We start from the raw sequence: 19,977 nt of genomic DNA, 5'->3' as shown, positions 1-19,977 counted from the left end.
ACTGGGCCCCTCCACCTGGCTGTCTGGAAGGAGCTAGAAAGGATGCCTCGTTACTCACCCTCTTGGGTTACTTGCTTTAGCTGTATATCCCCATTTCCTACCGTGAAGACATCAAACAGCTCCAAGAACTGTTCTCCAGGCTGAGATCACTGTGGCAATCCCACGGAGTCTGAAAGAGTAGGCTTCAAGGTGTTCAGAACTTGAACTTAGATATCTCTTTTCCCAGCCCTGTCCCTCACTAGCTGCGTGCCCTCAGGTAAATAACTCCCCCTGATTGCATGTTCATTTCCTTGTGGGGAAAATAGGGCTAAAATGGACTCCTGAGAGGGTAATAGGTAGTCTGATTGACAACAGTCTGGCCGAGATAAACATTTGTTGGTGGTATATCATATTATTCAAAAGTGCACGTCCACAGTAGCTGGTTTTTTATAAAGTGATCATATTGGTATGGTTTGTGTGCTTGTTTTTCTGAAACATTGTGGGTGTTTTTTTTTTTTTTCCACATTGAATAGAAGTAATAATACACTTTGATTATCTCTAATGACTTCAGGTTATTATATTATCTCATTCCCCCTCATGCCCTGAATACCATGCATAGAATTTGTAACAGTATAAAATAATCAAGAATATTCACTTTCTGACCAATTTACAAAGTAAAAAAAAAAAAAAAAAAAAAGAATAATCAGTTGAAATGAATCTGACATATTTTAAAGTAGAAGCAAAAACACCTGAAAATTCCTGAGCTCCGAATTATTTCTTATGTTGTTAAAGGTCTTTAACTGTTTGTGTTAATGTAAAATCAATGCCTAATTATTATAGGGTATAAACATATAAAGAAACAAAAAGACAAACACGAGGGCATTCACATTTCTACCCGCCCAGGGGCAACCACCCTTAGCTCTATCGTATAGACGCTTCTAAGGGCTTTTCTATGTATGTGTGTAATTATTAGTTTTGTTTTGTTTTGATTCTTGTTTTTCTACAAAAGTAAGATTATACCATACCTGCACTTAGACAGCCTGCTCTTTTGCCTAATATAATAATGGGAGTATATTTCCATTTCAATAGGTACATTTTTGCAACATCTTAAGGCCTGCATTGTATTCCATTCCTTGCATTGTGCTATGAGTGTGCCATAATAAATTTGTATGTTTAGCACTGGGTCGCTTGTAATATTTTTATCATTTCCAAAAGCAGAGAGCAGGCATAATTAATTTAAATGAATTGGAAACTGAGAAGTAAAGGGTGCTTACAGATCCTAAAATCTCTACAAAATTATCCCCTGGAATCTATGAAAATTAACAAAACTTGATTGAAGATATTTATGTTGGATCACCTTGTTATTTTTACCATTGTCATTGTACTGAACCAGTTTGTTTAACTAAATTATCTTCTATCGAATTCCTGTCGCTGCCTCATAAAGATTAAGACAGATAGTCTAAAGCATCTAATGGGTCCCTGGCATGAAGTAGGTTCTCCATCACATTCTGATCCCCTCTCTCCCTTTCTTTTCCCATAGCAGTAGAAGGATGAGGCCCACAGTGGGCTCTGGTGGGTGTCGTTTGCAAATAGTGGGTTCACTGCATTTCCATGTGCCATTGTTTCATCTGCCCTGGTCCCACCAGCTGCCAGGAAGGCAAGATTGGGCCTGGTATCCTCTCAAAGGAGAAGCTCCAACCGTTCTTTAGCAAACATTTCATAGCCATCTAGTAAATGTCAGGCCCTATCCCGGTAGCTGGGGACACAAAGACACAACAGGATGCAGGCCCTGCTTTCTGGGAACTCATAGTCGAGGGGCAGAAGCCAGGTGCCCATAAAGTCTGTTATAGTGAGAGGTATAGCAGCACAGAATGAGGACCTGGGGCAAGGAGGCTCCACCCTCAGGGGCTAATTTGTGAATGACTGGCTAGTGACTCATCAGCAGTCATACCTGTTCTTATGTGTGTCTCTGCAGGTCATCAATGCCATCGAGCAGGACTACCGGCTGCCCCCTCCCATGGACTGCCCAGCTGCTCTGCACCAGCTCATGCTGGACTGTTGGCAGAAGGACCGTAACAGCCGGCCCCGCTTTGCAGAGATCGTCAACACCCTGGACAAGATGATCCGGAACCCGGCAAGTCTCAAGACTGTGGCTACCATCACCGCCGTGTGAGTCCAATCGAGCAAGGTGGTGCCTAGGGGTGGGGGTGGGGTCTCATAGTTGGGAAGAGCCCTGAGCAAGGCTGCTAGCCTTCAATCCACTGAGAGCAAGGGAGAGGCGGCTAAGCTTATCCACAGATGGAAGAAGTTCCAAGACTCTTCCCTTCCTTTTTTCCCTCTACCTTTCTGAAATAGTCCCTGTCCCCAGCATGGGCTGTAGACAGATGATCGAATACCTGTCTGGCTCTCTATGTCCGTTGGCCTCAGATAGACTGGGCACGGGCTCTGTAATAATTAGGCTTATCTTATCTAACTGATATGAGACCCCACTTCTGGGCAATTCGGTTTCCAGAGGACACCTTTCAGTGTATGAGGCCGGGGGAGCTTCAGACTTGGAACCTTGGCCAACCTGACAGCTATGGGACAGAAATTTAGAGCAATTGGATTTGTTACTAGCAAATGCACAGAGCTGTCAGCTACTGTCAGCAACTGTCAGCTATACATCACTCATCTACATTTGCAGTGTTAACTTGTTTTTTAATTCATCCTTTGGACCAGAGTGTATTGGGTGCTTATGTGCTAACTGCTGTGACCTTGCTGGCCGTATAGAATGAACAACATAGACATGTCCCCCCCACCCCCCACCCACGGAGCTCAGAATCATTTAGGAGCAGTACACATGAATCAGATGGTTGCCCAAAGATACTCCAATTGATACTTCGCTGGCCAGTGTGGCAGGGAAGTGTGTGATACTTGGAGAGCATACACCTTGGTCTTGCATGAGGGAGGCGACCCTGATGCCTGTTATTTCAGTTGAGAGCTGAAGGGCAAGGATGCAGTAGCTGAGTGAAAGTGAGGTGGGAGCAGAAGGTCAGGGTTCCAGCCTGTGCAGAGGCCCAAGCATGGGAAGGACAGGGCCAGCGTGTTGGGAGTGCTGTTTGTGAGGAGACCAGGTGGGGACTGAGGCTGGGAAGACAGGCAAGGGCCAGATGCTTAGAGCCTTTAGGCCCTGCTAAGGCCTCTGAGTTTTCGTAGCAATGATTACTCACTGAAGTGGGTCAAGTTTGACATGGATCAGGGGTAAGGGATGGGGGTTCCTGTCATGATCACATCTACCTTTTTTAAAAGAGTGCAGGCTAGTGTGGACCTGATGTTGAGGGGAACATGAAGACAGACTTGATAGGAAGACATGGCAATAACCATAGAGATAGCGTCTTGAATCAGGCTAATTGTGTAGAAAGAAGCAAGTGAGCTTGAGAGGTTTTGAAAGTAAAATCTTTATGACTTGGTGAAGGGTTGGGTGTGGATGCTGAAGGTAAGGGTGATGTGAAGATGGCACCTTGATTTCTGGGGGTGGTACCTGGGGTTCTGCTCTGAGAGTATGCGAGAGAAGGTCAGCGGTGGGCTGCTGTATTCCATTTCTTTCAGTCAGTAGAGGACGGAACAAGGAGGAAAGAATGTTGCTGACATTGTGGAGGCTACAGTGAACTTCATATATTTGTAAAAGAACCATATCTTTGGTTGGTGAAGCTCTTAGATTTCAGTTTACAAAGGAGTGGGATCCTTCTCTTCCCTTCAGACTCCACGCTGTGTCAGTCTGCTGGTCTGGGCTGACTGGCATGGGACAGAGCCCAGGGACAGGGGGATGGGCCACCTGGCCTTGAGGAGCTGTGCCAGCTCAGAACTGTGTAGAGAAGGAAGGGTCAGCCCCGGTTTCCTCCATAATCCTTATCCCACCAGGGGCGCCAAACCGCCATGAAGTCCACCGTCCGCCCAGAGTGTGGTCTGCCCATGACCCCCTGCAGCTGTAGGGTCACTGCTCCCCTCTGTCTGTCTCGCAGGCCTTCCCAGCCCCTACTCGACCGCTCCATCCCAGACTTCACAGCCTTCACCACCGTGGATGACTGGCTCAGCGCCATCAAGATGGTCCAGTACAGGGACAGCTTCCTCACTGCCGGCTTCACGTCCCTCCAGCTGGTCACCCAGATGACATCAGAGTAAGTGGTGGGCATCGTCTCTGTCCTGCCTGAGGGTGAAGGTCAAGGCTCCCTCGTTGCTGTCTCTCGTGATGTGGGTCTGGCCTCATCCTCAGAGCCCCATCTCGGGATAGAACCAGGCCTGGCAGGGAAGAGCCTGGGAATGATGTAGGGGTGAGGTGGGGAGGCTGAGATTTATTCCAGGTCCCAAATGAGAGTTCCTCCAAACCACTGCCATATGTCATTTGCCTAATCACCGAGAGCCTCTCCTCCGTTTAAGTTTTTAAACTCAGCCCATCAAAGAGAGCAACCAGATGGAAAGAACACAGCCAGCCAGCACTTTAAACATCAGAGCAGGAAGAGGCAGAGCACTGATTCAGCAGCAGTCGCCTATGTGCCCAGAGCCTGTCTTCATCCTTAGATAGCGCTTGTAAATAAGCAGACGTTTCCAGCCCCCACAAATTATTTTCCAACTGCAGCCCCCACAGGAGTGTGGAGGAATACAAAAACTAAAATTATTCAAATAAGCTGAGAGCCAGAAAGGGTCTTAAAGACCCGTGCAGTCCATCATTTCCCCAAGAATGTTCTGAGCAGCACCCGTTCTGGGAAATGTTAATAGGTTCTCCTTGGAAAAAAGGTCCCATGGTCAAATAAATTTAGGAAGTACTGAGTACTTTATCACTCTCCTGGAGATTCACTTCACATATTAGCACTGTAAAGGCCATGAAAAATCCTGAGATAAAGAAGCCCATGGAAAATTATTAAATACCATGGAACTGTATTTCAGAAGGCAGGGTTTTGTGGACCTGCAGTTTGGGAAATCTGTGTCTAGTTCTACCCCTTCCATTCAGAGATTCAGAAAGGCGATGGTGTTAGTACCTGGAGACTGGGCTGTCAGGAGTGACGAAGCGGGAACTGAAGCCTGCTTTCCTGACTGCTGGCTCCGTATGCTCCCGCCTATCCGACTGGGGACACACGGGGCTGTACTTTGCTGCACATACACTGAGTCTCCTGAGATCCTTTTAACTACTGATGCCTGATTCCTACACCCAGATCTTCTGATTGATTTGGGACATGGTGAGACCTGGGCATCCGGATGTTAAAACTCCCTAGGTAATTCTAATGTGCATTGACTCAAATCTGCGTCTGGATTACAGTGGGTAAGAGTCAACTTCTGAACACACATGCATACACACGCACCCCAGCAGGGACCTGACCAGCTGCCCTGCTGCAGCTGGGGTTGGTGGCCCGTGACACATGTTTCCCCTGGTCAGTCTGCCAGGTAATGGGCAAACACTTACTGAAACCTGTGCTGTTTCTGACACAGTGCTCTGGGCTGGGATTCCATCCTGGGGTGGGCCAGTTACTGAGTCCCTGGGGAGAGGTGGGGGTCTTCCAACTCTAGCAGTTGGGTGCCAGGGGGACAGCTTATTGACCCTCAGCCTTCTGTCGTAGCCTCCTAGTCTGCAATCAATTTTCCTAGAGTCCAGCTTCATATCTCTCAGGTTTATTCCCTCCAGAAATGATGGAACCTCCACTTTCTCTTGGGAAATGGCTTGGATGTCACTCTAGCCTTGGATCCACTAAACACCAGAATTCATTTTTTCACACTTGAGTTCAATTTCCAGGATGCCTTAAAAAGCCCTTGCCATCATGAATTATCATCAGACACCAAAAATGAAAAATAAGCCCTTCCCAGTGGAAAACCAGCTTCCCCATCGTACAGAGCTAAAAAGGATGCTTGGGTTTAGAAGTGGAGCGAGTGTCCATGAACGCAGGACTGTATCTGATTTCCCACTGTCATGGGATGAGTATGGGGACTCGCATCACCTGATCCTCCACAAGCCTAAGGAATCAAGTGGACTCATTCCTTCAGTCTGGGAATAGCCACATGATAAAGAGCTAGGGGAAAATTAAAAGGAAAGTGAAACTGAAAATTAAGGGATTTAGTTAAAAGTAAAACATGTCCACACACTATTGGAGCAATTTCCTTTGCTTCTTGAGTGATAAAAGGCGGAAAAAGAACATGTGTAACTAAATAAAGTAGATTGCAGGACAATTTGTGAATTCAGAATTCAAGGATACCTCTCAAAAGTATTTGCTGAAAGATGTGGACAATTTGACAATCTAGGCCAGCTGCAACCCAAGGGAGGCTGACCACCAGCTGAAAGGAGGGGTTGGGAGGCCCAGGTGTAGACGGGAAGCCAGCACAGGGGCCTCCCCATGAGTCTCACATACAGTGCTCAGAGCCATCTGCTCTGCTGGGGCAGGGGGGTCTTCAGGGAGTACAGTCAGGACATTAGAAGAATTCTGAGAGCAGCCGTGCAGGGTAACTGAGAGCCGGGCCGTCCTGAGTTTGAAGCCCAGCTCCACCACTGCTTACCTGCTGTGTAATCTCAAACATGTTACTTAACTTCTTTGAGCCCTGCTTGCCTCGTCTATAAATGTGCAAATAATAATAGTACCCACCTCATTGGTTTGTGGTGAGAGGTAAGTGGAATAGTAAATATAAGGCACTTGTCTATTGTCTACCCGCAGGACACAGGTGAGAAATGATTGCTGGTAAATTATTATCATCGACTCTGAGTGGTTTGGCAGTTTTTATGAAATGCTTCCATGGGTATAAATGACTTAGTATGTGGCACAAGGGAAGCACTCAAATAATGTAATATTATTAACTAAAGGGAGATGCATGGGTCTCCACAAAGTCAAATATAAGCCATGAACTTGTTCATATTAAGACTCACAGCTCATAGACGAATCCAGTCCAAATCCCTATCCTAAACATCTTCCTTGGATTCCTGCTTGGGCAGATATTTGAAAGTTATTTTGAGGTCACCCTTCTTAAAAATTCATGACATTAAAATTCTAACAGAAGCAGAAAATGGAAACTCAGGGGAAAACATCAGAAAACTAGGCAAGCCCTACATCTTTTCAATCACAATGGGCGATCACTAATGTAGGCAGAAACCTCACAGAATAACCAAAGCCCCATACAGTCTGTGCTTGGAGTGTTAAAAAAAAAAAATAGCAGAGGAAAGTTCTAGTCTGCCTAGGGTCATGGACACAATGAAAAGGCTGCTCCAGAACCTGCAGGTGAAGAAGAATGCACAGCACTTTCAGGGTCTTCTAAGCTGGAGGGGGCATTGGAAGCTGGGGCCACTGCATGGAGAAATTGAGATTGAGAAAGGGAATATTGAGTTAGATGTTTGCCAGCCTCAGATAAACTTGGGCATATTGGATTCTAAACATCTTTTCTTGCCTACCCCACTATTATTAGAAGCTTACCTTCTGTGATGAGTTCTGACCAGTGGAAAGCACTAATGTCCCTTCTTTGTGGCTTTTTCCCTCCTAGAGACCTCCTGAGAATAGGGGTCACCCTGGCAGGTCATCAGAAGAAGATCCTGAACAGCATTCTGTCTATGAGGGTCCAGATGAGTCAGTCACCAACGGCAATGGCATGACAACTCTTGTTTTCTGTGGGGAGGAGAGGAAGGAAAAGGACTAGGCTCAAGGGGAACCAGAGGTTGACCACTGTGGAATGTTCTGGAGAGACTGGCTTCTCACCTGAGAAATGCGTTCTCATAATGAAGAATAAGCTGGACCTATTCCTAATAGGCAACCTTCATTTCTCAGTGACTGATGCACGTTTAAGGTGCCGTGGGGAACCAAATATGTAATGATAAAAATACATAAAGGTGATGTTCAGTGGAAGTGAAGACAAAACCATAAGTGTCAAAGACCCCAAGAGTGAACTCAGCTCGCACCCTGGGTGGGCTGGAGTCATCCACTGGCAAGAAGAAAGGGAAGGAGGTCGAGGGAAGAAACAGAAGTAATTTCCCATTTTCTTCCTCACCAATGACGTTCTTTTCTTTTCTCCTTTTGTCCTCCTCCCCACGAGCCCTCTCCCTCCCCGCACATCCATCTCCCTTTGCTCATGACTCGTGTAGGGAAGTTTCTTCAAACAAACCCCAGCTCCTGAGACTCCAGATGTTCTGTCAGTTGCCAAAGGACCTTGCTGACCACTGCATGGGGGATCCAACCAATTCAATTAATGTCTTCATATTGAAGAAGAGATGTACCTTCAATTGAAAACCTTGTTTTTCTTTTGTTTGCATTTTCTGCAAAAAGGAAAAAGAAACCACAAATTGGAAAAAAAAAAAAAAAACCTGTTTCCGTGTGCAAAGGCACGCCTATGTATGTCTGTGTTATCAGGTAACTGCTTGTTCGTAACAGATGCAAACAAGAAAGAGCTGGGAAGTCTTTGCCCCTGGAAAATCCACAGGGGCTGGAGCATGTTGTCGGTCTGGTTTTCTGATTGGTCCCATTGGCCTGTTGGCTCAGTGGGAAGAGAGAGTAGGGAGAAAAATAGAATGAAAAGGGGAAAAATCTCCGGAAAGCTTGCAAATTCAGACAGGAAACAGGTGAGTGGTTTGAATTGGATGCAGTGTGGGCCATTCAAGAATGATACTGACTGATTCGTTATTCTTGGTGACATCTGAAGAGAAGGAGAAGGAAGGTGTTTCTGGAGAATGTTCTTCCACATCCCCCGAACCTAATTCAAGAAGGTGAGGAAGAGAGTTCTTCTTCCCCTCGTCTGGGGACTGGCTTGAGCTGTGTGGCATCCGAGGAACGTTTCAGATGTGTCTGTGTTTCTCTGCATTCCTTCCTGTACCTCATTGTTCAATTCACTTTTGTAAATTCCACCTAACATTTAAATATTTTTAATTTCTCCTTTTACCTTAATCTCCTTGCTAATTTTATCTGTCTAATTAAAATGAGCAGAAGCATGTCCGGGTTTACATAGAATGGTGTCAGAGTGTGTATTCCCAGACGCCAGCGGGTCCCTCCCCATGGTATGGGAGAATCCTTAATAACTGCCTTTCTTCCCCTAATAAGGGGTGGGGGGAACATCCCAGACCCCACGACACCCAAGAAGCAGAATGTGTGAGAATCATTCTCATTGATGTGACCCCAAAATAGAGCCAAATAAACAGGAGGCTCCAAAGCCTCCAATATACAGCACAAGAAGTCACGGGCAAATTAACGTAAATAATAACCAGCAACACAGACTCTGCCCTCAGCTCAGTTTACACACTGCATTCAAGGATTTCACATCCAAGTGAATTTTGTGAAAGCCACTGAAGACTAATCCAGGCCCTTCCTTGTGGGGTCTGTGAACATGCAGTTGGTGTGTGTGTGTTGGGGGGAGGTGCGGTGAGGCAGTGAAAGAAGCTAGGTTTCCCACTTAGGTAATTTCAAACATATTTAAGGTGAGACTAGCCTTTTTACCTATTCTCAGGGAACTTTACCTGGAGAGACACTTACCTTCTTGAAGTCCCATAAGACAGGCTCACGGGCCTGGGGGTATGGCTCAGATGCAGGGGGGCCCTATCTGAAAGCTCCATCCTTTGCTTCACGAGCTGCTGGGAGAAGACGATCCAAACTGTCTCAGCAGACTGGCATATGGCTGCAAGGGGCCCCATCCAGCCATACAGCAGGTAGAGGAGAGAACCTCCCTCGTTAATAGCTCACCAATTCCATGCATAATTTGTGAATTATCCCCAAAGACCTCGATCCACGCCATGTCTCATGAGCCTAGGCAATTTGGCTAATCTATTCTCAGTTTTCCATAGGAATGAATTCTAATTTGTCACCACATTTCTCAAGCAGCCTCCTAAACCCAACATCCTCACTGTGACTCCACCAAGGCCAGTCCACCTCCACCTCCTGGCTGTGGACAAAGCACGGTCAAGGTGAGGGTCACGACAAGCCCTTTGGTGTGTCCATAAGATCCCATGAAAGAGAGAAAGAATCCAACATACCCAAGGGGAAAACACGAGGGGTCAACAGAGTCAAGGCTCAGGCACCCTCTGCCTAGTTCCCAGTAGGAGGGGCGTGGCCAAGCCGGAACACAACTGTCTACAATGATGCAGAGTGTCTCTGGTGAGTGAGACCCCACGCCCTCCCTCTGAGCATGGCAGTCACTAATCTCTCTGACCTCAGTCTCCTCAAGTGAATAGTCAGCTGGTGGTAACTATTAATACCTTGGAGGAAGCCTAGCTAACACTGTGGTGCAGGTCCATGCCAGGCATGTTCCTAAGTGCTTTACCTGTATTAACCTTTAGCAGATACCCCATTTCAGGTGAGCAAACTGAAGGACAGAGACCTTCCCTAGATCACAGAATGGTGGAGTCAGGCTGTGGTGAGCCACTCCGCACTCTCACCTGCCATCCCAGCAGGACTTACACCTGAGCCTGCTCCAGCATCACCTGGAGGGTATAGTCAGTAAAACACACATCTCTGGGCCCCACCTCCAAGTTTTCTGATTCAGCAGATCCCAGGAGGGGAACATGAAAATGTGCACTTCTCATAAGTTGCCAGGTCATGCTGATGTCATTGGTTTGGGGACCACACTTTGAGAACCACTGCAGTAACCTGACTTCCTAACCGTGACAGTAGATGTAAAGCCCTTGACTCGGGGCTTCATAGACATCGAGGTTCTCGAGTTACTCAGAAAGAGGGGAATGAAACCTCTCACTCTTGGGCATGAGGGATGGGAGAGGCTGGTCTCCTGCACGAGGCATCTGTGCCCACTGGCACTAGGTGACTCTACTCACACTGTCAAAAGAGTCCCTGGGGAGAAGGCTGGTGACAGCAAGACCCCAGGCTTACGAATTTCAGCTAGGCTGCCTCACCCCATGGAGGATAATTAATTCTAATTCAGATGCTTCCTTTAAAACACACTTTGCACAGTAGTCAGTGGCCTGTGGCCCTGCTGCTGCTGCTGCTAAATCGCTTCAGTCGTGTCCGACTCTGTGCAACCCCACAGACGGAAGCCCACCAGGCTCCCCCGTCCCTGGGATTCTCCAGGCAAGAACACTGGAGTGGGTTGCCATTTCCTTCTCCAATGCATGAAGGTGAAAAGTGAAAGTGAAGTAGCTCAGTCGTGTCCGACTCTTAGCGACCCCATGGACTGAAGCCCACCAGGCTCCTCCGTCCATGGGATTTTCCAGGCAAGAGTACTGGAGTGGGGTGCCATTGCCTTCTCCGGCCTGTGGCCCTAAGAACCAGCTTAAAGAAATGAAATCTACAGCTGTGCTGTTCAGCCCAGGGTGTGGCTCCCAGGGGAGCCACCTGAATCACCAAGAGTCACGGGGGTGGGGGTGACATGGGAGGCAGGTGGGAGACGCTTAATCCATGTTCCTGGATCAGGAGTTATTGGAATGGAAGTGATTTGTGGGAAAGCCTTGAAGATTATGCCTCACCTCCCTGTGTCCTCTGCTTGCCCCTCTCCAATACTCAAAGATAGGAATGAAGGATAGAATAGATAAATCTACAGACATGTACTTATTGCATCATCTGAAAAATCACTGAAGTTCTTAGATGTTGAACAGGTACACATACTACTGAGATCATACACCTCCTTCTACCTCCCTGTACCTGCCCCCTACCAAGTTAACTGTAGAAGCAGTTCACTGGGCTCACACCAAAGACCCCTAGTAGTAGTAGTGGTAGTAGCTGCTCAGTTGTGTCTGACTCTTCGTAATCTTGTGGACTGTAGCCTGCCAGGCTCCTCTGTCCATGGAATTCTCCAGGCAAGAATACTGGAGTGGGTCGCCATGCCATTCTCTTCTCCAGGGATCTCCCTAACTCAAGGATCAAACCCAGGTCTCCTGCATTGCAGGCAGATTCTTTACTGTCTGAGCTACCAGGGAAGTGCACTAAGGACCCTTAGGATAATTTAAATCCAACGAGAATTAGAATTTACCCTTGATCATCCATTTGTGAAGCGAGTAGAAACCAGTGAGGACAGAGGACTAGGACTCCAGAAATATCAAGGGGCATGGGCAGGGCAGGAAGGGGAGACAGGCAGGAGGGTGAGAATCTATAAAGCATCAGGTAACAAAGATGCTAATGCTATGTTTCATTCCTGAGCCCTTTATGGGCTGGCCTGGGAACTTCATGTCTGAAATAATAATGGCTCGGGCACCAACTGACTAAGCATGATTAATTCCTACTGTGAAAGTGAGTAAAGGGAGAAGCATAGCATGAGGGTACCAGTAGTAGACAGGTATCATCCAGGGTTCGCTGCCACCAAGAAGGCTCAAAGAAGATCCCTGTAGAGTGAGCCCTGTGTTCATTGCCACACCTTGCAGTTCATAAAGAAGTCACAGGATCATTTTCAAAAGGAGCCAGACGTTTCATATTGTCCAAAATACCAATAGGGCTAGGGGCTGGTGGTGGTACAGGGGAGTCACTGAGGTCACAGAAAGGTTATCAAAGGAAGGAAGTCATTCAAGTTGATTGAGATCAAATGTTGAATTAATCACCACCAAGAGTCTCTTGAGATCAGCAGTTTCATACAGAGAATAGAACAGGAGCACAGAGGTCTAAGAACAGACTTTCGGTCCTTCTCAGAGAGCATCAGGCCTGGGAGTTGGGGCTGGGTGGGGGCAACACGTTCTGCAGACCTCAGGGTGGGTGGGCTGGACAACCAATGGGCAGCGGCAGATAGACCTGTATCACTCACCTGAGAGAAAAGAAGAGGCTTTCTCTCCTTTCCCACCACATTTGCATCCCTCTTGGGTTGACCATATTATCACAAGCCCTTGATGGGCCCTGTGTTGCTGGGAATCATGGCCGGCACACAAATGTCCCCAGATAGAAACTTCCAGTGATCCCCAAAGTGAGAGTGGACACAGAAGCACGTCCTATTCATCTCTGTAGCCAGCACACTGCCTGCCACAGGAAGGTGCTCCACACATATTGGGTGACTTCAATCAGTTTGAGCTGAGAAAATCTAATATGTCCTACATCACCTATAGAGGCCCATGACCTTAAACAACATGCTTTTAAAGAAATAAATTGCTAGGTATTCAGTGGGAATCTTTCTAACCTGCTCTTAACTGCAATCAATTGTAGGCTATTCTAATTTTAGTTGTGTGAAGTTTAACACGCCCCCTTTCAACCCTGCATCTTTGATACGATGTCATGAACTTCCCCAGAGTACCAATCTGGGAGAGCAGCCTCCCACCGAGTGTCAGTCACTGTACGAAGTTCCGCAGATGCAGAAATGAAAGCGACGTCGTCTGTGGGACAGTAAAGACAAACTGGAAGGGCAAAGGAACACACTGAATGGTCATCCTCCCGAAAGCAGAACCAGCTCCCTGTCCCTTCAGGACAATGTCAAATTTGGCAGAAAGGATGGGCAGGACTTCCCTGAGCAAGGAAACTTTATTTCATCTTTGCCACTCCTTGTACCCTATGAATTTCTTCTAAGAGTTGTTTTACATTTCTAAAGCCACTATAAGATTTCCTGTAGCCACACATTCAACAGGAAAAGGTGAAATCAAAAAACAAAATGATGGGCAAATAAGCCACGTCTACGCTACCGAGATGCTGAGCCCATGCTATGCTGTTCTAAAAGAGAGAGGTTTTCTTCATTCCGATGAGACTTCAGTTTCCTTTTCTGATCTTTAAATTCATATTGGCAACAACAGTATGAATTAATGTAGCTTTGGAAATGGTTTTCTGACTCAGATTACCATGCCAATTTCCAGCTACCATCTTTGGTAGCTGAACTAAATTTTGTAAATAACTTTAGTTGGGAAATAAACAAACATGGCTATGGGAGCCCAGAGAAAGGCACTGCCATTATCCCAGAGGGTCTAAAAAGGCCTTGGTGAGGCGGTTCACTGAGGATGGAAAGGACTTATAAAATCGGGAAGCGGGAGATGTCCGTGATGAAACTCACCTTGCAAGAGGAGGTAGCAGCACGTATGAAAATTTGAAAGCCATAGGGTGGGTGGCATGTTTGTGGGATCACTGGCTGCTCAACAAGGCTGGAGAAGAAGATTTTGGATGTGGATGCCTGGACAGGTAGGCAGGGGCTACATCATGAAGGGTCTTATGTGGCATAAGGAATCTGGGTACTGTTCTAAGTGCGAATGGTGGAAAGTGGACTGAAGCAAGGGAATTAATATGTTCTATAAATCACTCTGGCCACAAAATGGAAAATGTAGTGGAGGAACTAGATTTAATTCTGGGAGCCTGGTTAGGAGGCTGGTGCAATAATGCAGGCAGGAGCTGATGGTGGTCTGGATGGGGGTATGGAGTACCATTGGGGATGAAGAAAAGTGGACCAATTCGAGGAATATGAAGGAGGTAAGACCAGCAGAAGGTAGAGGTAGATTGGCTGTCAGGGATGAGGGTGGGAGGAGTTGAGGAGGACACCCCAAACTTGTGGCTTGGGCAACTGAGTGGGTTTTGATACCATTCACAGAAATAAAAGATATGAAAGGAGGAAGATATGAGAGAGGGGGTAACAATTGAATTTGAGTTGCTGATGGGCCATTGGACACAGGGTTCATAATTCAGCAAAGAGATTTGGGTAGATTATATAGATTTGGTGGCCATCCTTCTTCTAGATGACCAAGAAAACCATGGGAATGGAAGAGTCTCCTGCATGAAGATGTGAAGGTGGGGAAAGAAGTGGATGCATTGAAAACAGCCATATTTAAAAGATGCCCTGGAAAATGGAGGCCCACAGAGGGGTCAGGATGAAGCCACTGCAAGAAACGAGGAAAAGCCAGAGTGTGCCATGTCTGTGGAGCCAAAGGAAAGCCTTTTAGGGAGAGAACAGCAGCTCCAGGGCCCAGCGCTGTCAAGAAGGGCTGATATAAGGCAAGGATTGAAAACTGGCTGTGGGTTTAGCTGCAGGAGGCCATGGGTGGTCTTGGTAGGGTGGTTTCAGCAGAAGCAGTGACAGAAGACACTGGCTGAACTGAAGACAGAGAGGCCATCACAATCTTTCAAAAAACTCGACTTTGAAGGGAAGAAGAAAAAGAAAGAAGTAGCAGGATGAAGCTCCCTTTGCTTGTTATGTTTTAGTGGGAAAAACTTGAGCATGTTTAAGGGCTGATGAAAAGGAACCCATGAGGAGAGAAGACAGGAAGATGCATGGAGAGGGTCAGGCCCCAAGAAGCAGGGAGTGCTGCTGGATGGGTGTTGTGACTGAAAATGCAGCTGCTCTAATTCAGTTTGGAGGGTGAATGAAATGAGCAATGACGGGAGTTCTAGCAGAACTCAAGCTCGCCTTCTCATCTCCTCCCAGTCTAGTCACATGGTTCCTGTAGCCTCTTATGTGACCGCCAGAGTCGAGATTGAACCCATGGCGCTAGAGACAAGGCCTAGACCCTCAAGCACTCAAAGGCAGGTTTGGCTCAGTCTCTTGTGGGGTCACTGCTCCCTTCCCTTGGTCCTGGTGTACACAAGGTTCTGTTTGAGCCCGCCAACTGTCTCCGATGGGTAAGAGGTTTTATTTTAAACGTGATTGCTCTCCTCCTATGGAGAAGGCAATGGCACCCCACTCCAGTACTCTTGCCTGGAAAATCCCATGGACGGAGGAGCCTGGTGGGCTGCAGTCCATGGGGTCGCTAGGAGTCGGACACGACTGAGCGACTTCACTTTCACTTTTCACTTTCATGCATTGGAGAAGGAAACAGCAACCCACTCCAGTGTTCTTGCCTGGAGAATCCCAGGTACGGTGGGGCCTGGTGAGCTGCCGTCTATGGGGTCGTACAGAGTCGGACACGACTGAAGCGACTTAGCAGCAGCGTCATGCTTCAGTCTGTGTAAAAGCAGAGAGTATCCTTCATTTAGAATTTAAAGTGAGTCTTTCTATCAGCTAATTAGAGGAGGTATTCCTAGGGTGAAGCCGGAATTATGGCCACTTGAGAAGTTCTTAAAAATAATAATCACAAATTAAATTATATAATTGGTAATAGCAATTACTACTATTGCTACATTTTTATTTTTGAGCACTTGCTATGAACCATGCACACCAAGTATTTATTCAACTGGTATTATTATACGTATTTTGAAAATGAATTAAGTAGTGAGGCTCAAGTTCAAGCAACTTGTTCTAGACGACACTGAAGAGCCAGGATTTCAACACAGGTTGTTTGTCTGAAGGTTGTTCTCTGACTCACAAGCACACTGCCATCCTTTGTGAGGAGTCCTCCCAGAACTCCTTACTGGATGTCCCAATCCTGACACTCAGCATGGGTGACTTATTGACACATGGAGGATTTGTGTCTATAAAATGGGGATCATATTCTCTACCTCACAAGGTTTCTGTGAGGAGGAAATGAGGGCCCCCATTATTCACACAGTCTAATTTCCGATTTTTAGTGAGGGCTCCATAAATGTTGCCTGGTATCTGTTTTGCGTCTAGAGATTTGGGAACATGATCTAAAAATAGAAATCAAATCAGTGCCTGAGGTTTGCTGTAAAAAGCCTTCTTGCCTCTGATAAGGTCAATCCTTAACCTCTGTGGATGTGGGGTTTGTGTGAACTTCACAGTTGCTTGTATCTGTCATCTTAATCATTTCTGCCCTTCACCTCGCATGTTTGCTGAGGTTGAAACTGAACTTTGCCTTGCTCCTGAGTGGTTTCCCAGGCTGCCTGTCATCCTGGACCAAGGCTTGGATTCTGGAAATGCCTTCAATATGTTGCCTAGGCATGTTGCCTGCTCTCGTCCTTCCTGGTTCTAAACCAAATCTCTTCATTGGATCAAAACCCAGTTTCTGGGCCTATTGGTCCATATGAGGGGCTTTCTTCAGCTAGTAACTGTTCAGAGATTTTCGTGTGACTGAAATGCAGTCTAGCAGGTCAACTTGCTGGGTTTCCATGAATGCATCAATTGGCAAGAACTTACGTGTCTAAATTGTTTAAACTCATAATAGTCATACATTTATTTTAATGCATAGAGAAAAAATATGCAGTGCATAAAATACATACTATATTATTTCACAGATACCATCAACTTTCCTTTTAAAATAAATTTATTTAAGTAAAACTATGCCTTGGTTTTAAGAAGAAAGAGTAACTAAATGACAGTGTAATTAACATGTGGATATAGCCAAGGTGCTTAGGCTTCCCAGGTGGCGCTAGTGGTAAAGAACCTGCCTGCCAATGCAACTAGACATAACAGATAAGGGTTCTTTCGAACCCTTGGTGGGAAAATCACTTGGAGGAGGTCATGGAAACCCACTCCAGTGCTCTTGCCTGGAGAATTCCATGGACAGAGGAGCTTGGTGGGCTACAGACCATAGTGTTGCAAAGAATCAGACACGACTGAAGTGACTTAGCAAGTATGTACACGTGGCAAAGTGCTTAAAGGAGGGACTTAGGAAATGGAAGTTTGGAAACCTATGCATCTTCCTCATATTTTTCACATTTTCCAACCCCCTGCTCTGATCTCGCATGACCCTTTCCCTGATACCCATGGCCTTGCTGTCTGTCCTGGGATTCCAAGTTGGAACAATGCTCTGGCCCACCTCGTATCACCTGGCTGCTTCCTGGCCAAGCTTTGAGTCTCAGCTCCCCTTGAAGGCATCCCAGAGGCTTCCCACATGGTCAGCTGCCTCTCTTCTGGGGCCCCTCAGTTCCCTGCGCTTCTCACCATCATAATGCTCACTCTCTGTATTGTAATGGTCTGTTGATGCATCTGTATCCCACATTCCCAGACTGGGAGCTTTGCCAAACTGGGAAGCATGTCTTATTCATGGCTGAACCTGCAGGCCTGGGGCAGAGTCCTCACACAGTAAATCTGTTGAATAAGTGAACTAATAATTGAATCCATGCACCTCTGACATCAGTTGCTTCCAACCAAGAAAACCAAAAGACCAACAATACTCATTGATTACACTGATTCTTCTTGAAGTGACTTCACCACAGGTGCAAAGCTGGGCCACGTTTACTACAACTCTTTAGAACTGTGTTTACATTGCCCTGCTCACATGCTTTTATTTGTGCTTTCTCTGAAGGAAAACGCAGCAGCTGAGCAGGGCACCTGGTGACGGGTCCCCCTGCAGAACAGAGCAGATGGCATCCAGCCTTGCATCCACTTTGCCCAGTTGGGGAAGGGCCCCTCTGCCTCATTGGTGACCTCCAGCCTTACTCACAATCTAATGTTTTCCAAATGCAAACTGCCGACTGCGACTTTGAAAGATATTCTCTCTGACATTCAATTTAACAATTAACAATTTTTTTATTGTTTTCTTCCCACCATGGGGCTCAGCTCCTGCTGGGATGTTTCACAGAAAGGGCAGTTTGCCAAGCATTAACTTGTCTGGCCCAGGGGGCATAACTGTACAGCTGATTTCATCTGAGTGAACATCATTCCTTTGGTCTTATTTGCAAACTGTCATATGGTGCTGAGATTTAGTTAACTGTTTGTGGTTCTGAGTCCTATGGATAACCAGAGAGCAGGACTATTCAGCATCTCTTCTAGAATCTACTGCAGTAGATGTAATCCAGGAGATAGTAGCATTTTTCTGTAAAAGGCTTGAGAAAAAAATATTTTAGACTTGTGAGCCATATGGTATCTGCTACAACCATTCAACTCCGCCATTGTAGCATGAAAGTCGTCATAAATTATATTAGATGAGTGGGTATGACTGTGTTCCAATAAAACTTTATTTACAAAAACAGGTGGAGGGCTACATAAGGTACACAGGTATTAGTTTGCTGAGCCTGGTCTAGCTAGTGGTTAAGAACTCTTGCTCTGGAGTCAGGCCAGCCTGGATGCAACCTGCCTCAGGTGGGTGGAAAAGCAGTGGCTGGAGTCAGGGAGGCGATGGTAAAGTTCAGGAATCCAAAATACTTACAAAAGCGTCCCCAACTACATCCTGATCCTGGGATTCTCATTAGTGGTCTCTTACAGTCATCCTGGAAAGCCCATTTCAGGAGATTCTTACTGGACTCTCACCCTGCTTATTAGCACCCGTCATATAGAAAGATGGAAACAAAGCACATTTCTCAGAACATTGCTGTGAATGGTGAAAGGCAGATGCTCATGGTCAGTGTTAAAATGATCCTGGTCTTGAGGCATCAGGAAAGGGAAGAGTCATCCCAGGGAATCTCTCTCCTTAGGGATTAAGGAAAAGAATGGGGCCTTCTCCAGGCAAACAATAGAGGGACAGGGGAAAGCAGAGACATCCAAGCAGGTTACTCTAGAGTGATGCAGTTAAGACTCAAAAAGGGTCTCGAAGTGGTTAAACCAAAGTTATGAATTCATTGACTCACATGTCTTTACTGAATCCCTATAACACAGGCACACTCTTTGCTCCAATGGCACTTAACATTCTAGTTGAGGAGTGGAGAAAAATGATGTGAGAGGTGCTGTCATAGGGCAGGAGTCCTGAAGGAGGCAGAGGAGACTGACTTCAGAAGGTCTGGCCTCCTGGATGAGGGATCTGGCAGGAGACAAGCTGGCCATTTCTGGACATACAGGGAGCAGCAGACGTGCTCCAGAGACAGGCCAGCTAGGCAAGTCTGGCCCCCAGCAGCCCGCACCCTCCCAGGTGAGGTCCCCTGTCATTGGCGGCGATGGAAATGGTTCCGATGACCCAGATGCTGTGTGCTCCTGGCCCTGGCTCTCAGAGCCATTGGCCCACCCCTGCAGCCTCTGAGGCCCCAAGACCATTCCTAAAGCCTCGCTGAGACCTACACTCTTCATATACCATGGGGAATGTGTCCCTTTCCCAGCCTCCACATAGCTTCCAGCATAACTGGTTGCCTCATACATATAGTAATTAGAAGAAATAAAAGCAATGAGATAAAATTGGTTAAGTAAGCTCAAAATGGCTTTTTTTTTTTTTTTAATATAATGAAGGAATAAATCTCAGGGAAAAGGAGTGAAAGCAGAGTGCACAACTGTGTCTCCTTTGGTCACACATCAGGTTTTTAGCTGGAATCCCAAGGTCCCCTGGCTGACATAAGGCTCCACCTCACCCACACCAGAACGCTGGTGGCTAGTCCCACAACTGGCGTAGAGGGCATCTGGCTGGTACCC

At 46.6% G+C, this 19,977-nt stretch overlaps 1 protein-coding gene across 1 annotated transcript in view; it reads left to right on the top strand.

Annotated features, from left to right (window-relative positions):
- The window catches only part of EPHB1 (EPH receptor B1), a 465,091-nt gene extending 456,167 nt beyond the window's left edge, over positions 1 to 8,924 (top strand). The window contains exons 14-16 of the mRNA XM_027545449.1: positions 1,955 to 2,148; positions 3,981 to 4,136; positions 7,471 to 8,924. Coding sequence (XP_027401250.1) covers positions 1,955 to 2,148; positions 3,981 to 4,136; positions 7,471 to 7,579 — 459 coding nt within the window. The 3' untranslated portion in view covers positions 7,580 to 8,924. The remainder of the gene's footprint in view (positions 1 to 1,954; positions 2,149 to 3,980; positions 4,137 to 7,470) is intronic.
- Positions 8,925 to 19,977: the final 11,053 nt, after the last annotated feature.

This window comes from Bos indicus x Bos taurus, chromosome 1 (assembly GCF_003369695.1).
Source record: "Bos indicus x Bos taurus breed Angus x Brahman F1 hybrid chromosome 1, Bos_hybrid_MaternalHap_v2.0, whole genome shotgun sequence".
NCBI lineage: Eukaryota > Metazoa > Chordata > Mammalia > Artiodactyla > Bovidae > Bos > Bos indicus x Bos taurus.
This window is presented reverse-complemented; position numbering and strand designations above follow the sequence as displayed.